We start from the raw sequence: 13,994 nt of genomic DNA, 5'->3' as shown, positions 1-13,994 counted from the left end.
TCCAGAAGATTAGTCAAGCATGATTTCCCCTTCGTAAATCCATGCTGACTTGGACCTATCCTGCCACTGCTATCCAAATATGCCGCTATTTCATCTTTTATAATTGATTCCAGCATCTTCCCCACCACTGATGTCAGACTAACTGGTCTATGATTGCCTGTTTTCTCTCTCCCTCCTTTCTTAAAAAGTGGGATAACATTAGCTACCCTCCAATCCGCAGGAACTGATCCTGAATCTATAGAACATTGGAAAATGATTACCAATGCATCCACAATCTCTAGAGCCACCTCCTTAAGTACCCTGGGATGCAGACCATCAGGCCCTGGGGATTTATCAGCCTTCAGACCCATCAGTTTACCCAACACCATTTTGTGCCTGATGTGAACTTCCTTTGAAATACTAGTTCCATTTAAGTGAATTTTAGTGACCCTTGCACACTTTCATTTGTTGTCCCTCTTGCCTATACTAAAGACCAGATTAAAATTGGGTCCAAGGGGTTTTTAAATTTCCCATGTTGCTCCCAAAGATCATTCATGGTCATTTGAATCTAGACGGCACTACTGCTGAAAAGGAGAGATGTTCCTGGGCAGCCCTGGCTTTCTATGAAGGCACATTAGCTGTTGTTGACAAGCTGGACCTGATAGGGCCAATAATGTCACTTCTTTCCTCAGTTAAAATGGTTAAACTAAATCAGCCATCCCCTCCGCCATCAGAATTGTGAATGAATAATGAACTCATAAGTTACCTCGCCATTTTTTTTCTTTTTTTGCTCTCTTTTTTCACACTTAATTAATTTCAACATATATTTTCTTATTGTCGTGTGTAGCTTTTTTATTATTATGTATTGCTCTGTACTGCTGCTGAAAAACAACAAATTTCACGATATAGACCAATGATATTAAACCTGATTCTGATTCTGATGACCAACCTGCTTGGGAGGGATATTTACATATTAAAAAGAACTAACATTGTGTTATTGTGCTAATTCATAAACAGGGCTGAAATCCTAAATCACAGCAGTCCTGTTGTGATTACACAAGGTATGCTTTGTTGATCCTACCAGGCCATTCAATATGCAACTGTATAAGGCATCGCATTAGCAAGCTGCATGCATTTTTTTCCCAGATATGCACTTACCAGAAACAATCAAGGCATTGCAGTCAAGATGGGGATACTGGCTGAAATCCCCTGCTGGCCTCCCCATCCTGTAAAGTCTTGTGTACCAGCACAATTCCTGCCTTCAGTGTGTATTCATGTCAACATTTACATTGTTAACTGGCATGTCAACATTTAACATTTATAATGGCGACTTTCCAATGTAAACTATTTCCTGTCCCAGTGCAATTGTGGTTCTGGAGATTGGAGCATGAGAGTTTTACAATCTCTCATTTAACTCAAATTGCCAGGTGTTTTTTCCCCAGTTTTTTGAGAATGTTTTTCTGTTTTCCTAGCCAATGAAAGACGCCCTTCACAATGGATCTATTACTCTTGAGCTCATTTAAATCAAAGAACACTTATGGATGTGTCAATGATAACAATAAGATACATTACAACATAGCAGGATCTAATATATTTTTAACAAACTCAGTTGTATGATTCAAACTCTTGCCTTCCCTGCAATGTTTGTTGAATTTACACTCAATGGCTACTTTACTAGGTATGCCTGCATACCTGCTCATTAATCAGCTAATCATGTGCCAGCAACTCAATGCATAAAAGCATAAAGACATGGTCATGAAGTTCAGTTACTGTTCAGACCGAACAACAGAATGGGGAAGAAATGTGATCTAAGTGACTTTGACTGTGGAATAATTGTTGTTGCTATACAGGGTGATTTGAGCATCTCAGAAACTGCAGATCTCTTTTGGTTTCCATGCACAAAAGTCTCTCGAGTTTTCTGAGAAAGGTGCAAAAAACAAAACCATCCAGTGAGCGGCAGTTCTGTGGGGAAAACCGCCTTGTTAAAGAGAGAGGTCAGAGGAGAATGGCCAGACTGGTTCAAGCTGACAGGAAGGCAACAGCAACTCAAATAAACATTTGTTACAACATTGGTGGGTAGAATAGCACCTCTGAACGTGCAGCACTTCGAACCTTGTAGATGGGCTACAGCAGCAGAAGACCACAAACATACACTCAGTGGCCACTTTAAGAGGGAGCTAATAAAGTGGCCACAGAGTGTGTTCATTTAAGTCCTCTTTTCTTGAGAGTGTGACAGACTGAATCCTCCTACCAAAGTGCAGTCACTTCCAACAGAAGTCATTGTGAAATAAGAGGAAGTGCAATCCCTAGTTAATTGTGGCTTTGTCTATCTATACTGAGATCATTGTAGTTTTCATTGCTAATATCAGCTAACTCAGTAACAGACAGGTTTTCTTCCTGGTGAGCTGCATTTCACCTGATCTTTTCACCTACACAATCTGTCAAGGGACTTGCATTATTACCAATCTTCATTTTGATTTTAAAAGCTGTAGCTGTTCTCTGTGCAATCCATGGTTACAGAGACAAGTTGATGAACAAAGGTATAAGAAATGTTGGAACTGAGGCAAATATGTGTATATGTGATTCCGTGGAATGAAAGAGTTAACGTGTAAAGACCATTTGATGGCTCTGGGTCTGTACTCGCTGGAGTTTAGAACAATGAGGAGATTCTCATTGAAACCTATCGAATATTGAAAGGCCTAGATAGAGTGAATGTGGAGAGGATGTGTTCTATGGTGGGAAAATCTAGGACCAGAGGGTAGAGCCTCAGAATACAAGGACGTCCTTTTAGAACAGAGTTGAGGAGTAATTTCTTTAGCTAGAGGATGGTGAATCTGTGGAATTCATTGCCACAAGTGGCTGTGGAGGCTGTCATTGGGTATATTTAAAGCAGAAGTTGATAGTTTCATGATTAGTCAGTGCATCAAAGGTTATGGGGAGAAGGCAGGAGAATCAGGTTGAGAAGGGTAATAATTCATCCATGATGGAATGGCGGAGCAGACTTGATGTGCTGAATGGCCTAATTCTGCTCCTATGTCATATTATCTTATTAATTATAGTTAATTTATTGGTGGTAATATTACTTTATGTGTTCTGTATGTGAGTTATATGTACTATGTTTTTCACCTTGGTCCCAGAGGAATGTTGTCTCATATGTATGTACAGTTGAATGACAATAAACTTGAACTTTTATATGAGCATTGATGCATGAGTTCTTCCATTATCATTCAAACAACAGGAATTCTGCAGATGCTGGAAATTCAAGCAACACACATCAAAGTTGCTGGTGAACGCAGCAGGCCAGGCAGCATCTCTAGGAGGAAGTACAGTCGACGTTTCAGGCCGAGACCCTTCGTCAGGACTGAACGAAGGGTCTCGGCCTGAAACATCGAATGTACCTCTTCCATTATCATTGTCTGGATTGCTGTTTTTTAATTCTGGTTGTCAAAACACATCCTTTGATTGCAAACATTGAGTCAGGTTATTCTTGGGCCTCCTCCTAGATCTAATCTGAAAATACACAATTTCATTGTTAATACTTTCATGTGTGAGGCCAGAACATACTGTTACAGTTAGAGGTGAACTTTTGCAGAATAAAACAAAGTGGTGTTTACAGTCACATTCAATTAAACTTCAGTGGAAAGTAGCAGAGTTGTACAGGAGGATTAACCAAAATAACTCACAACCTGGCAACGAAAGGAAAGTGCACCAGAAATAAAAGTTAAATCATTGCTTCATGTGAAGACACTAGAAACTGGAGGCCAAATGGATTTCCTTATAAAGCTGAGTGAAAATGAAGAGGGAGAGAAAAGAGATGGGATTGAGCCCAACTCCTGCCCTGCTATCACAGATGTCAGTAGTGGACTCAGTGCACTGCACTCTCATTCAGGTCTGGTAGGATCGGCAACACCTTCTTCCCCAGGCCATGAGACTACTGAATTCCCAGTCACCACCCAGGTCTCATCGTGTATGAAGCGCCAGTAGTGTATACTGTATATTTTTGACTCGTGTCATTAAATACACCTTATTATTTGTTAATTTATTTGTGGCAATATTACCTTTGTGTTGTTTGTGAGTTATATGTACTTGTTGTGCACCTTGATCCAGAGGAATGTTGTTTCATTTGGTGGTATATGTATATGGTTGAATGACAATAAACTTGAACATCTTTATTTAATGCTTCACTTCAAGGAATTGAGTACAGAATCTAGGCTGACCCAACAATGCAGGACACAGGAACCACAACTTCTGGAAGTGTCATTCTTTGAGTGAGACATTAAATCATTCAGGCACAACATTTTTGAGGGCAGGACCCAACTGACTACCCAAATAATTTCTGAGGGCTGTTCAGTGTGAAACATGCTTTTTTTAAAACTATGCACATCTAGATACATAGAATTTTATTCACAAACATGAATACACCAATTTGAGTCTATGCTAGCTCTCAGAACAATCCTGTTAACTGTATTCCACCACTTATTTCTGAGTAACCTGTTCTCTCTGGAATTGGTATTGGTTTATTATTGTTTGTACCAAGATACAGTGAAAAACTTGTGTTACATACTGTTCATACAGATCAATTCATTACACAGAGCATTGAACAAGGTAAAACAACGACAGAATGCAGAATAAGGTGTACCAGCTACAGAGAAAGTGCAGTGCAGGTAAACAGTAAGGTGCAAGATGACAATGAGGTAGATTGTAAGGTCAATTATCATATTAGGAAACCATTCAATGGTCAGATAACAGTGCAGTAGAAGCTGTCCTTGAGCCTAATGGTATGTGCATTCTGGCTTTTGTATCTTCTGCCCAATGGGAGAGGGAAGTAGAGAGAATGTCTGGGGTGGGTGGGTTCTTTGATTATGTTGGCTGCTTTACTAAGGCAGCGAGAAGTATAGATAGAGTCCGTGGAGGGGAGGCAGGTTTCTGTGATGTGCTGAGCTGTATCCACAACTCTCTGCAGTTTCTTGCAGTCACAGGCAATGCAATTGCCATACCGAGCTGTTAAGCATCCAGACAAGATGCTTTCTATGGTGTGTTATTAAAAATTGCTAAGGATCAACGGGAACATGCCAAATTTCTTTAGCCTCCTGAGGAAGTAGAGGCATTTATATTGTTGGTCCAGGAGAGGTTATTAGTGATGTTCAATCCTGGGAACTTGAAGCTCTGAACTCTCTCAACCTTAACACTGTTGTGCACCATCCACCACCCCCACCTTCCTGAATCATTGACCAGCTCTTTTGTTGACATAGAGTGAAGAGCTGTTGTCATAACAAAACCTCAGTAAGCTCTCTATCTCCTTCCTGTACTCTGACTCATCGTTTAGAATGATCGTGGCAGAGCTGTTGCTGCCTATCCTTACTGAATGCAGACTGTTGGTCAGGAAGTCTCGATCCACTCTGAGGGTCCAGAAGTTAGTAATCAGTTTGGCCCCGATATCTAAGAGAAGAACGTGCTGGCATTGGAAACAGTCCAGAAGAGATTCATAAGAATAATCCAAGGCATTAAAGGATTAACATATGACCATTAGGTGGCTCTGGGCCTGCAGTTGCTGGAGTTTAGAAGAATGAAATGAGATCACAATGAAACCTAATGAATATTAAAAAGCCCAGACAGAGTGAATGTGGAGAAGATGTTTCCAATAGTGGAAGAATCTAGGACCAGAGACACAGCCTCAGAATGAAAGGACGTCTCTTTAGAATAGAGGTGAGGAGGACTTTCTTTAGCCAGAAGGTGGTGAATCTGTGGAATTCATAGCCATAAATGGTTGTGGGTATATTTGAAGCAGATGTTGATTGGTTCTTGATTAATCACAGTGTCAAAGATTATGGGGAGAGGCTGGAGAAAGGGGTGGAGAGGGGAAATAAATAAATTGGCCACAAATGAATAGTGGAGCAGAGTCAATGGGCCAAATGGCCTAATTCTGCTCCTGTATCTTATGGACATATATTTGTAGAGTCATAGAGCACTACAACATAGGAATAGGCCCTTCAGCACATCTAGTCCATGGCAAACCTGTTTTATGGAGTTTGTTTATAGCATTGAAAATGGAGATGTAGTCGATAAACAATAGTCTAATGTAGTTGTACCAGAGCTAAATGTAGGGTCAGGGAGATGGCATCCGCTGTAGACCTGTTCTGGTGGTAGGCGAATTACAGTGGTTTGAGGTTGTCTGGAAGGCTGGAGTTAATGTGTGGCTCATACATGCCCATCAATTCTTCTCTGACTCTTCTACCAGCCCTCCACACACTATGAGTTATTTTACGCTAATGGATTAAGTTACCAGCACATCTTTGGGACGTGGAAGGACGTCGAATCAACATGATCATGAACAGCATGCAAACTCAACAAAGATAGAACTAGGGGTCAGGGTCAGGATTGAACCAGGATCACTGGAGCAGACACTGATGCACTACTGGTAGAATTCCTAGGGCATCTTTTTAAAATTAATGTAGTATTTCCATAAATTGGGGAAATTTTCTTCATTGCTTAAACCTTAAAACTTCCAATGAGAAACTTACTCCTATGTACTTCTAACCATTATAATCTGTATGTTCAGGGGATATATACGTGGGGTTCTGCATAGGTACGTTCCAATGAGACGGAAAGGATGGTAGGGTACAAGAACCTTGGTGTACAAAGGCTGTTGAAAATCTAGTCAAGATGAAAAGAAGAGCTTACAAAAGGTTCAAAAAACTAGATAATGATAGAGATCTAAAAGGTTATAAGGCTAGCAGGAAGGAGCTTAAGAATGAAATTAGGAGAGCCAGAAGGGGTCATGAGAAGGCCTTCGCTGACAGGAGTAAGGAAAATCCCAAGGCATTCTACAAGTATGTGAAGAGCAAGAGGATAAGATGTGAGAGAATAAGACCAATCAAGTATGACAGTGGAAAAGTGTGTATGGAACTGGAGGAGATGGCAGAGGTACTTAATGAATACTTTACTTCAGTATTCACTATGGAAAAGGATCTTGGCAATTGTAGGGATGACTTGCAGCAGACTGAAAAGCTTGAGCATGTAGATATTAAGGAAGAGGATGTGCTGGAGCTTTTGGAAAGCATCAAGTTGGATAAGTCACTGGGACCGGATGGGTTGTACCCCAGACTACTGTGGGAAGTGAGGGAGGAGATTGCTGAGCCTCTGGCGATGATCTTTGCATCATCAATGAGGACAGAAGAGGTTCCGGAGGATTGGAGGCTTGCGGATGTTGTTCCCTTATTCAAGAAAGGGAGTAGAGATAACCCAGAAAATTATAGACCAGCGAGTCTTACTTCAGTGGTTGGTAAGTTGATGGAGAAGATCCTGAGAGGCAGGATTTATGAACATTTGGAGAGGCATAATATGATTAGGAATAGTCAGCGTGGCTTTGTCAAAGGCAGGTTGTGCCTTACGAGCCTGATTGAATTTTTTGAGGAGGTGACTAAACACGTTGATGAAGTTAGAGTAGTAGATGTAGTGTATATGGATTTCAGCAAGGCATTTGATAAGGTACCCCATGCAAGGCTTAATGAGAAGGTAAGGAGGCATGGGATCCAAGGGGACATTGCTTTGTGGATCCAGAACTGGCTTGCCCACAAAAGGCAAAGAGTGGTTGCAGATAGGTCATATTCTGCATGGAGGTCGGTGACCAGTGGTGTGCATCAGAGATCTGTTCTGGGACCCCTACTCTTCATGATTTATATAAATGATCTGGATGAGGAAGTGGAGGGATGGGTTAGTAAATTTGCTGATGGCACAAAGGTTGGGGGTGTTATGGATAATGTGGAGGGCTGCTACGCAGATTGACTCTGTGGTTAATAAGGCGTACAGTGTATTGGCCTTCATCAACTGTGGAATTGAGTTTAAGAGCCAAGAGGTAATGTTGCAGCTATATAGGACCCTGGTCAGACCCCACCTGGAGTACTGTGCTCAGTTCTGGTCGCCTCACCACAGGAAGAACGTGGAAACCCTAGAAAGGGTGCAGAGGAGATTTACAAGGATGTTGCCTGGATTGGGGAGCATGCCTTATGAGAAAAGGTTGAGTGAACTCGGCCTTTTCTCCTTGGAGCGATGGAGGGTGAGAGGTGACTTGATAGAGGTATACAAGTTAATGAGAGGCTTTAATCGTGTGGATAGTCAGAGGCTTTTCCCCAGGGCTGAAATGGCTAGAACGAGAGGACATAGTTTTAAGGTGCTTGGAAGTAGGTACAGAGGAGATGTCAGGGGTAAGTTTTTTTACACAGAGTACTGAATGCATGGAATGGGCTGCCAGCAGCAGTGGTGGAGGCAGAAACATAGAAAAACTACAGCACAATACAGGCCCTTCGGCCCACAAGGCTGTGCTGAACATGTCCTTACCTTAGAACTACCTAGGCTTACCCATAGCCCTCTATTTTTCTAAGCTCTATGTATCCATCCAGGAGTCTCCTAAAAGACCCTATCATTTCCGTTTCCACCGCCCATTCCACACATTCACCACTCTGTGTAAAAAACTTACCCCTGACATCTCCTCTGTACCTACTTCCAAGCACCTTAAAACTATGCCCTGTCGTGCTAGCCACTTCAGCCCTGGGAAAAAGCCTCTGACTATCCACACGATCAGTGCTTCTCATTATCTTGTACACCTCTATCAGGTCACCTCTCATCCTCCATCGCTCCAAGGAGAAAAGGCCGAGTTCACTCAACGTATTTTCATAAGGCATGCTCCCCAATCCAGGCAACATCCTTGTAAATCTCCTCTGCAATAGGGTATTTTAAGAGACTTCTGGATGGATACATGGAGCTTAGTAAAATAGTGGGCTATGGGTAAGCCTAGGTAATTCTAAGGTAAGGACATGTTCGGCACAGCTTTGTGGGCCGAAGGGCCTGTATTATGCTGTCGGTTTTCTATGTTTCTATGTTTCTAAAAAAGGATGAAAGATCTGAAAACATTGATAATGATCTCTTCAGTTGCTTGCCAAGATGTTCTTTTTCGTTGCATGCAGCAGTTTTCACATCTTCCAATGCTCTTAGTGAAATCCTGATCACAGGGAACTGATCTTGCCTCATGGTGGTTTCCTCACCTGACTTCTTCACAATTCCCTGTTTTGCTAATGCTTAGGATTCCAGACTGTTGAAGAGCTTGTCCTAATCATTATACCGTTTCCTTGTTTTAGAGTACTAAGACATCTACTCTGTATTTTTGTTTTCATTTCATTGGCCAAAAAACTTGCAACGTTCAACATTCATAATGGTATACAGATAATTGTCTCAGCTTTTGTTAGGTTGTGTGCTTTTTTTTCCTGGCCCACTGATCTAATAGAAAAATAGAGGGCTTATAGGTAACCCTAAGTAATTTCTAAAGTAAGTACATGTTTGGCACAGCATTGTGGGCTGAAGGGCCTGTATTGTGCTGTAGGTTTTCTATGTTTCTATCCACTTTTGCCATCATTTCCCAATCAGACACCTCTTTCCAATTTAACTCACTCATTTTGCTGATAGGTACATGGAAGTGATATAAAATGGTTTGCATCCGGTGTTATCAAATGCAATTGGTAAAAATACATGGAGCCCAGAAAAATAAAGGGCTATGGGTAACCCTAGGTAATTTCTAAGGCAAGAACGTGTTTGGCACAGCTTTGTGGGCCGAAGGGCCTGTATTGTGCCGTAGGTTTTCTATGTTTCTATGATAAAATTACTGAAAAAATCCAAACTCCAGGCTTTTCTCCTGAACAGTCTACTGTTAGCCGAATATTATAACCCAGGTGATACTATCAAGATAGCAAAAAGTCCCACCATGTCATTATGTTCCTTGACAGCCCGACCTAACCTAGGTTGGATGAATATGAACATCTTATTTCAGAAGGAGCACTTATATAACATCTCACACCTATGCATTTTTTATAGTTTCTCTCATAGCTTTTCAAATACAGAATTTGACAGAAATTTATTTATTTTATCTATTTAGAGACGTAGCATGGAACAGGCCCTTCCAGCCTGAAGAGCCACACCACCCAGCAACCCACCTAACCCCTAGCCTAATCACAGGACAATTTACGATGACCAATTAACTTACTAACCAGCAAGTCTTTGGAATATGAGTGGAAACTAGAGCACTCGGAGGAAATCCACATGGTTCGCAGGGAGAACATACAAACTCCTTACAGGTCAGACTTGAACTCCAAACTCCAACAACCAGAGAGGTAATAGCATCATGCTAAACACTGCACAGTGCTGCCCAATAATAATTGCATTATCTATAATTTCTTGTCCACAATAGCTGGAAACAGCAACTGCTTGCCACTTTGGGGTATGTTTTACCATCCATATCCCAAAGTGAGCTGGGTTTCGCTGTTAACTGTTTGTAAGTATACCCTGTTAGCCTGAGTGCTCAGGAATACACTAGATTTAGCACAGACAATATAAACCACTTGGGTGCAGAAATTGAACCAACTTTAAACAAAGCTACCTAGTTTTGCACTGAATATATTGAGAAAAAGACTTTTGGCTATTGTGCAGTCCCTCCCTTACTATCCCTTTATTTTTGCTCCACTCATGCTTCCTTCTCTCGGCATCATCCTCTGTTCCAGCTTCATTGTAGACGCATCTGTATTAATGATCATTCTCAATCAAGGAAAAATGGAGGGCTCTGTGGGATGGATGGGTTAGATTGATCTTAGACAGCAATGTGGGCTGAAGGGCCTATACTGTTCATTCCCTCTGACAGTAAATTCCAATGAAGCATTTCTCCTAAATTCCACTTGTGATCCTTCAGTAATTATATTACATCTACTTGTCCTTCAGTTGGATGTTTTCTTCCCCTGTTTCCATCAATTTTGAAGTCTGCTTTCCCATCAATGATTTCATTCTTTCCTTAAAGACTATACATAACTATACATTTTCAACATCAATGTGTAAATCATTTTATACCCTCTCTAATGTCTCTCTACTTTCATAATATTCTGACTAGGACTTCACACTCTTGTCCAACACTTTACACACATCACACATTCTACACTTTTTATCATTTCCCTCCTGAAATGAACCATGTGCTTTTCTGTGGACTTGCTAATTTTTGTTACTACTAATATATGTGTATTCTGAGATTCTTTATTTATCTTGCCATTCTCATTTTAACAATTACTATTTGGATTATTTTTTTCTACCAAGTTTTAACTACTTGCAAATTTTGTAAGTTATTTTTAACACATTTTAATTTGTCATGGTGTTGTTTAGTATTGGTTGTAATCATCACCACCCCTACCAAAGTTATTTTTAACATGCTTTAATTTGTCACAGCGTTGTTTATTATTGGCTATAATCATTACCATCCCTATCAAATTCTTCCTCCATCCAATTTGTAATCCTCACAAAATTAAGAAATTATCTATTTAATGTCCAAATTATTAATGTAAATTGTGAGCAATTGTGGTCCATTAATTGGAAAACACTTTCAATCTTTAGTCACAATTAGCCATCCTTTATCTGGATGTATAAAATGATAAAAGGCATAGATCGAGTGGACAATCTGAGACTTTTTCCCATGGTGGAAATAACTAATATGAGGGAAATTGAAGGAAAGTATAGCGGGGATATCAGAGCTAGGTTTTTACACAGAGAACCCCATTAGGGACATTTAAGAGATTCTTAGGTAAGTACATTGATGATAGAAAATGTGTGGGAAGGAAGGGTTAGATTGATTTTAGAGTGGGTTATAAGGTTGGTACATCATGGGCTGGAGAGACTGTGCTGTATTGTTCTATGCTCCATCCATGTTCTAGATGGATCATCAAGCTAACCAGCTATCTCTTCTACTACTGATGCTAAGACCTTATTTTTTAAAGTTGCATACAGTACCTTATCAAATGCTGTCTGTAAGTCTAGATATATTACAACAGCATTATTCTTGTCTACTGTTATCTCTTCAATGACCTCAATAAGTTTGGTTTTACAATTTCTGGTTCACTGCCTTTGATTTTATCTTGATGACTTCACCTCCCTTTCATATTTTGGTGCCCTTACAATGCTAGAGTTCATATTTTACTTTTAAAGCAAAGTAGGTATCCGAGAATGATGGAACCTAGTTTCAGGTTAATGTGTAACTGGTTAGAGTTAATATGCTGCAACACTCGTAAACCATCTAATCAGATTATTTCCTTGGAACTACTTCACTTCAACCATTCAGTTCTTGAACCAATCGGCACAACTCTAATCACTACAGTTTATCAACACTAACTACTTGGAAGTACATTGCACTAAAATGGAATGGACTTTGGCCCATTTTAATGCAGTGTGATCAAAGTAGTCAGAGTGTTGATAAACTCCAATGATTTGGTTACTTTCATTGTGCTCTTCCTTGTAAAAGTTGTGTATGATACATGTCTAATGTATGTTTTTCTTGTGAACGTTGCTTTTATGATAATTTAGGACCGAGATTAGGAAAAACTTCTTCACACAGAGAGTGGTGAATCTGTGGAATTCTCTGCCACAGCAAACTGTTGAGGCCAGTTCATTGGCTATGTTTAAGAGGGAGTTAGATATGGCCCTTGTGGCTACGGGGGTCAGGGGGTATGGAGGGAAGGCTGGGGCGGGGTTCTGAGTTGGATGATCAGCCATGATCATAATAAATGGTGGTGCAGGCTTGAAGGGCCGAATGGCCTACTCCTGCACCTATTTTCTATGTTTCTATGTTTCTATATTGTGTGTCTGTGATGCTGCTGCAAGTAAGATTTTCATTGCATCTGTGCATATATGTACTTATGCAGATGACAATAAACTTGACTCTGACTTCGAATTACATCAGTAGTCCTGTAAGCAGATATCAAACATGCATTTTCTTTTGAGAAGACTGTGATAAGTTAGTTAAATTATTTAAAGTGATTGGTATAATAATTTATCCTATTCAATAAGAATCATAAAGCATACAGCAAGGAAACAAGCTCTTTGGACCAAATCATCCCTACCACCAGGATTGCCATATAAGCTAGTCCCATTAGCCTATGTTTGGCCCATATCCCCTTAAACCTCCTCTTAACATATACTTGTTTGCATACCTTTTAAATGTTGTTATAGTACCTGTCTCGACCACTTCCTCTGGCAGCTTGTTCCATCTATGGAAGCAGTCTTGCAGAATAGCACTTGCTATTTGCTATTAATTCTTTTTCACCTGGCTTTATTTTCAATAAATTAATTATTGTGTGCATGACATCAATGACCTTTCACGTTCAGTTGCTCAGTTTTCTGCTTTCCTTTTAATAGTATTGACTTCAACTGTTAAAAGCATAGGGCGGACAGCAGGTATTTCCAATAGGAATATTAATTATTGATTTGCTGCTTTGTATTGCTGATAAGGCACAGCTCCCCACTTCCTTTCAGATTTCATGTACTCCCAGTTTTTTGTACATGAGCACTCACTGTATGCTTTCCTACCTGTAATTTCATGTTGTCTCAGTTCATTGTATTTGTATGCTTGCTCCATAGGTCTGATAGCATTGTTGTATATCTTCCGTAACCGCTGCAGTACACCTGGTAATGAAGGAGGGACAAAAATTGTTGAAGAGAATAAGGATACATGGAATGCAGAACAGTTCATTCTGTTGATGACCTTGCCTTTTATAATGATCATTGGCCTTCTATTAAATCCTACCATATCAATCTGCACAAACACTCTTTCATTCCCAGTTAATTTAATAATCTAGAAAATTGTTTAATTTGGTGTTATTGTCACCTAGGTGCAATGCAATTCCTTGTTCATGTGAAACTTATACTTTAAACAGTCTAAGTGGTGATAGTAGATATATTACAACAATAAACACGAACAACAGAAAGTGCACAGATTGCAGAGCGGTCTGAAGTAGTGCAAAAGGAAATGTCAAAATGGAAATAACAGTATTACTGAGAGAGATTGTGTTAAAAGTATGAGAACACGTGAAAACAAGATGATTGGTTTAGAAGTCTGATAGTAGTGAATAAGATTCTGTTCCTGAGTTTTGACATCCGGGTTTTCTAGCTGCTGTATCTTCTCCCCGAAGGTAGAAGTGAGAAAGGGAATGGCTAGG

The 13,994-nt window shown here is 40.1% G+C and overlaps 1 protein-coding gene across 3 annotated transcripts in view; it reads right to left on the bottom strand.

The window, feature by feature from the left end:
- Positions 1 to 13,994, bottom strand: part of srl (sarcalumenin) — a 119,050-nt gene that overhangs the window by 30,450 nt on the left and 74,606 nt on the right. For all 3 annotated transcript variants that reach the window (XM_063059448.1, XM_063059450.1, XM_063059451.1), the window contains exon 4: positions 13,366 to 13,461. In XM_063059448.1, the coding sequence (XP_062915518.1) occupies positions 13,366 to 13,461 (96 nt within the window). The remainder of the gene's footprint in view (positions 1 to 13,365; positions 13,462 to 13,994) is intronic.

The sequence above is a fragment of the Mobula hypostoma genome, chromosome 9, assembly GCF_963921235.1.
Source record: "Mobula hypostoma chromosome 9, sMobHyp1.1, whole genome shotgun sequence".
NCBI classification, from domain to species: domain Eukaryota; kingdom Metazoa; phylum Chordata; class Chondrichthyes; order Myliobatiformes; family Myliobatidae; genus Mobula; species Mobula hypostoma.
This window is presented reverse-complemented; position numbering and strand designations above follow the sequence as displayed.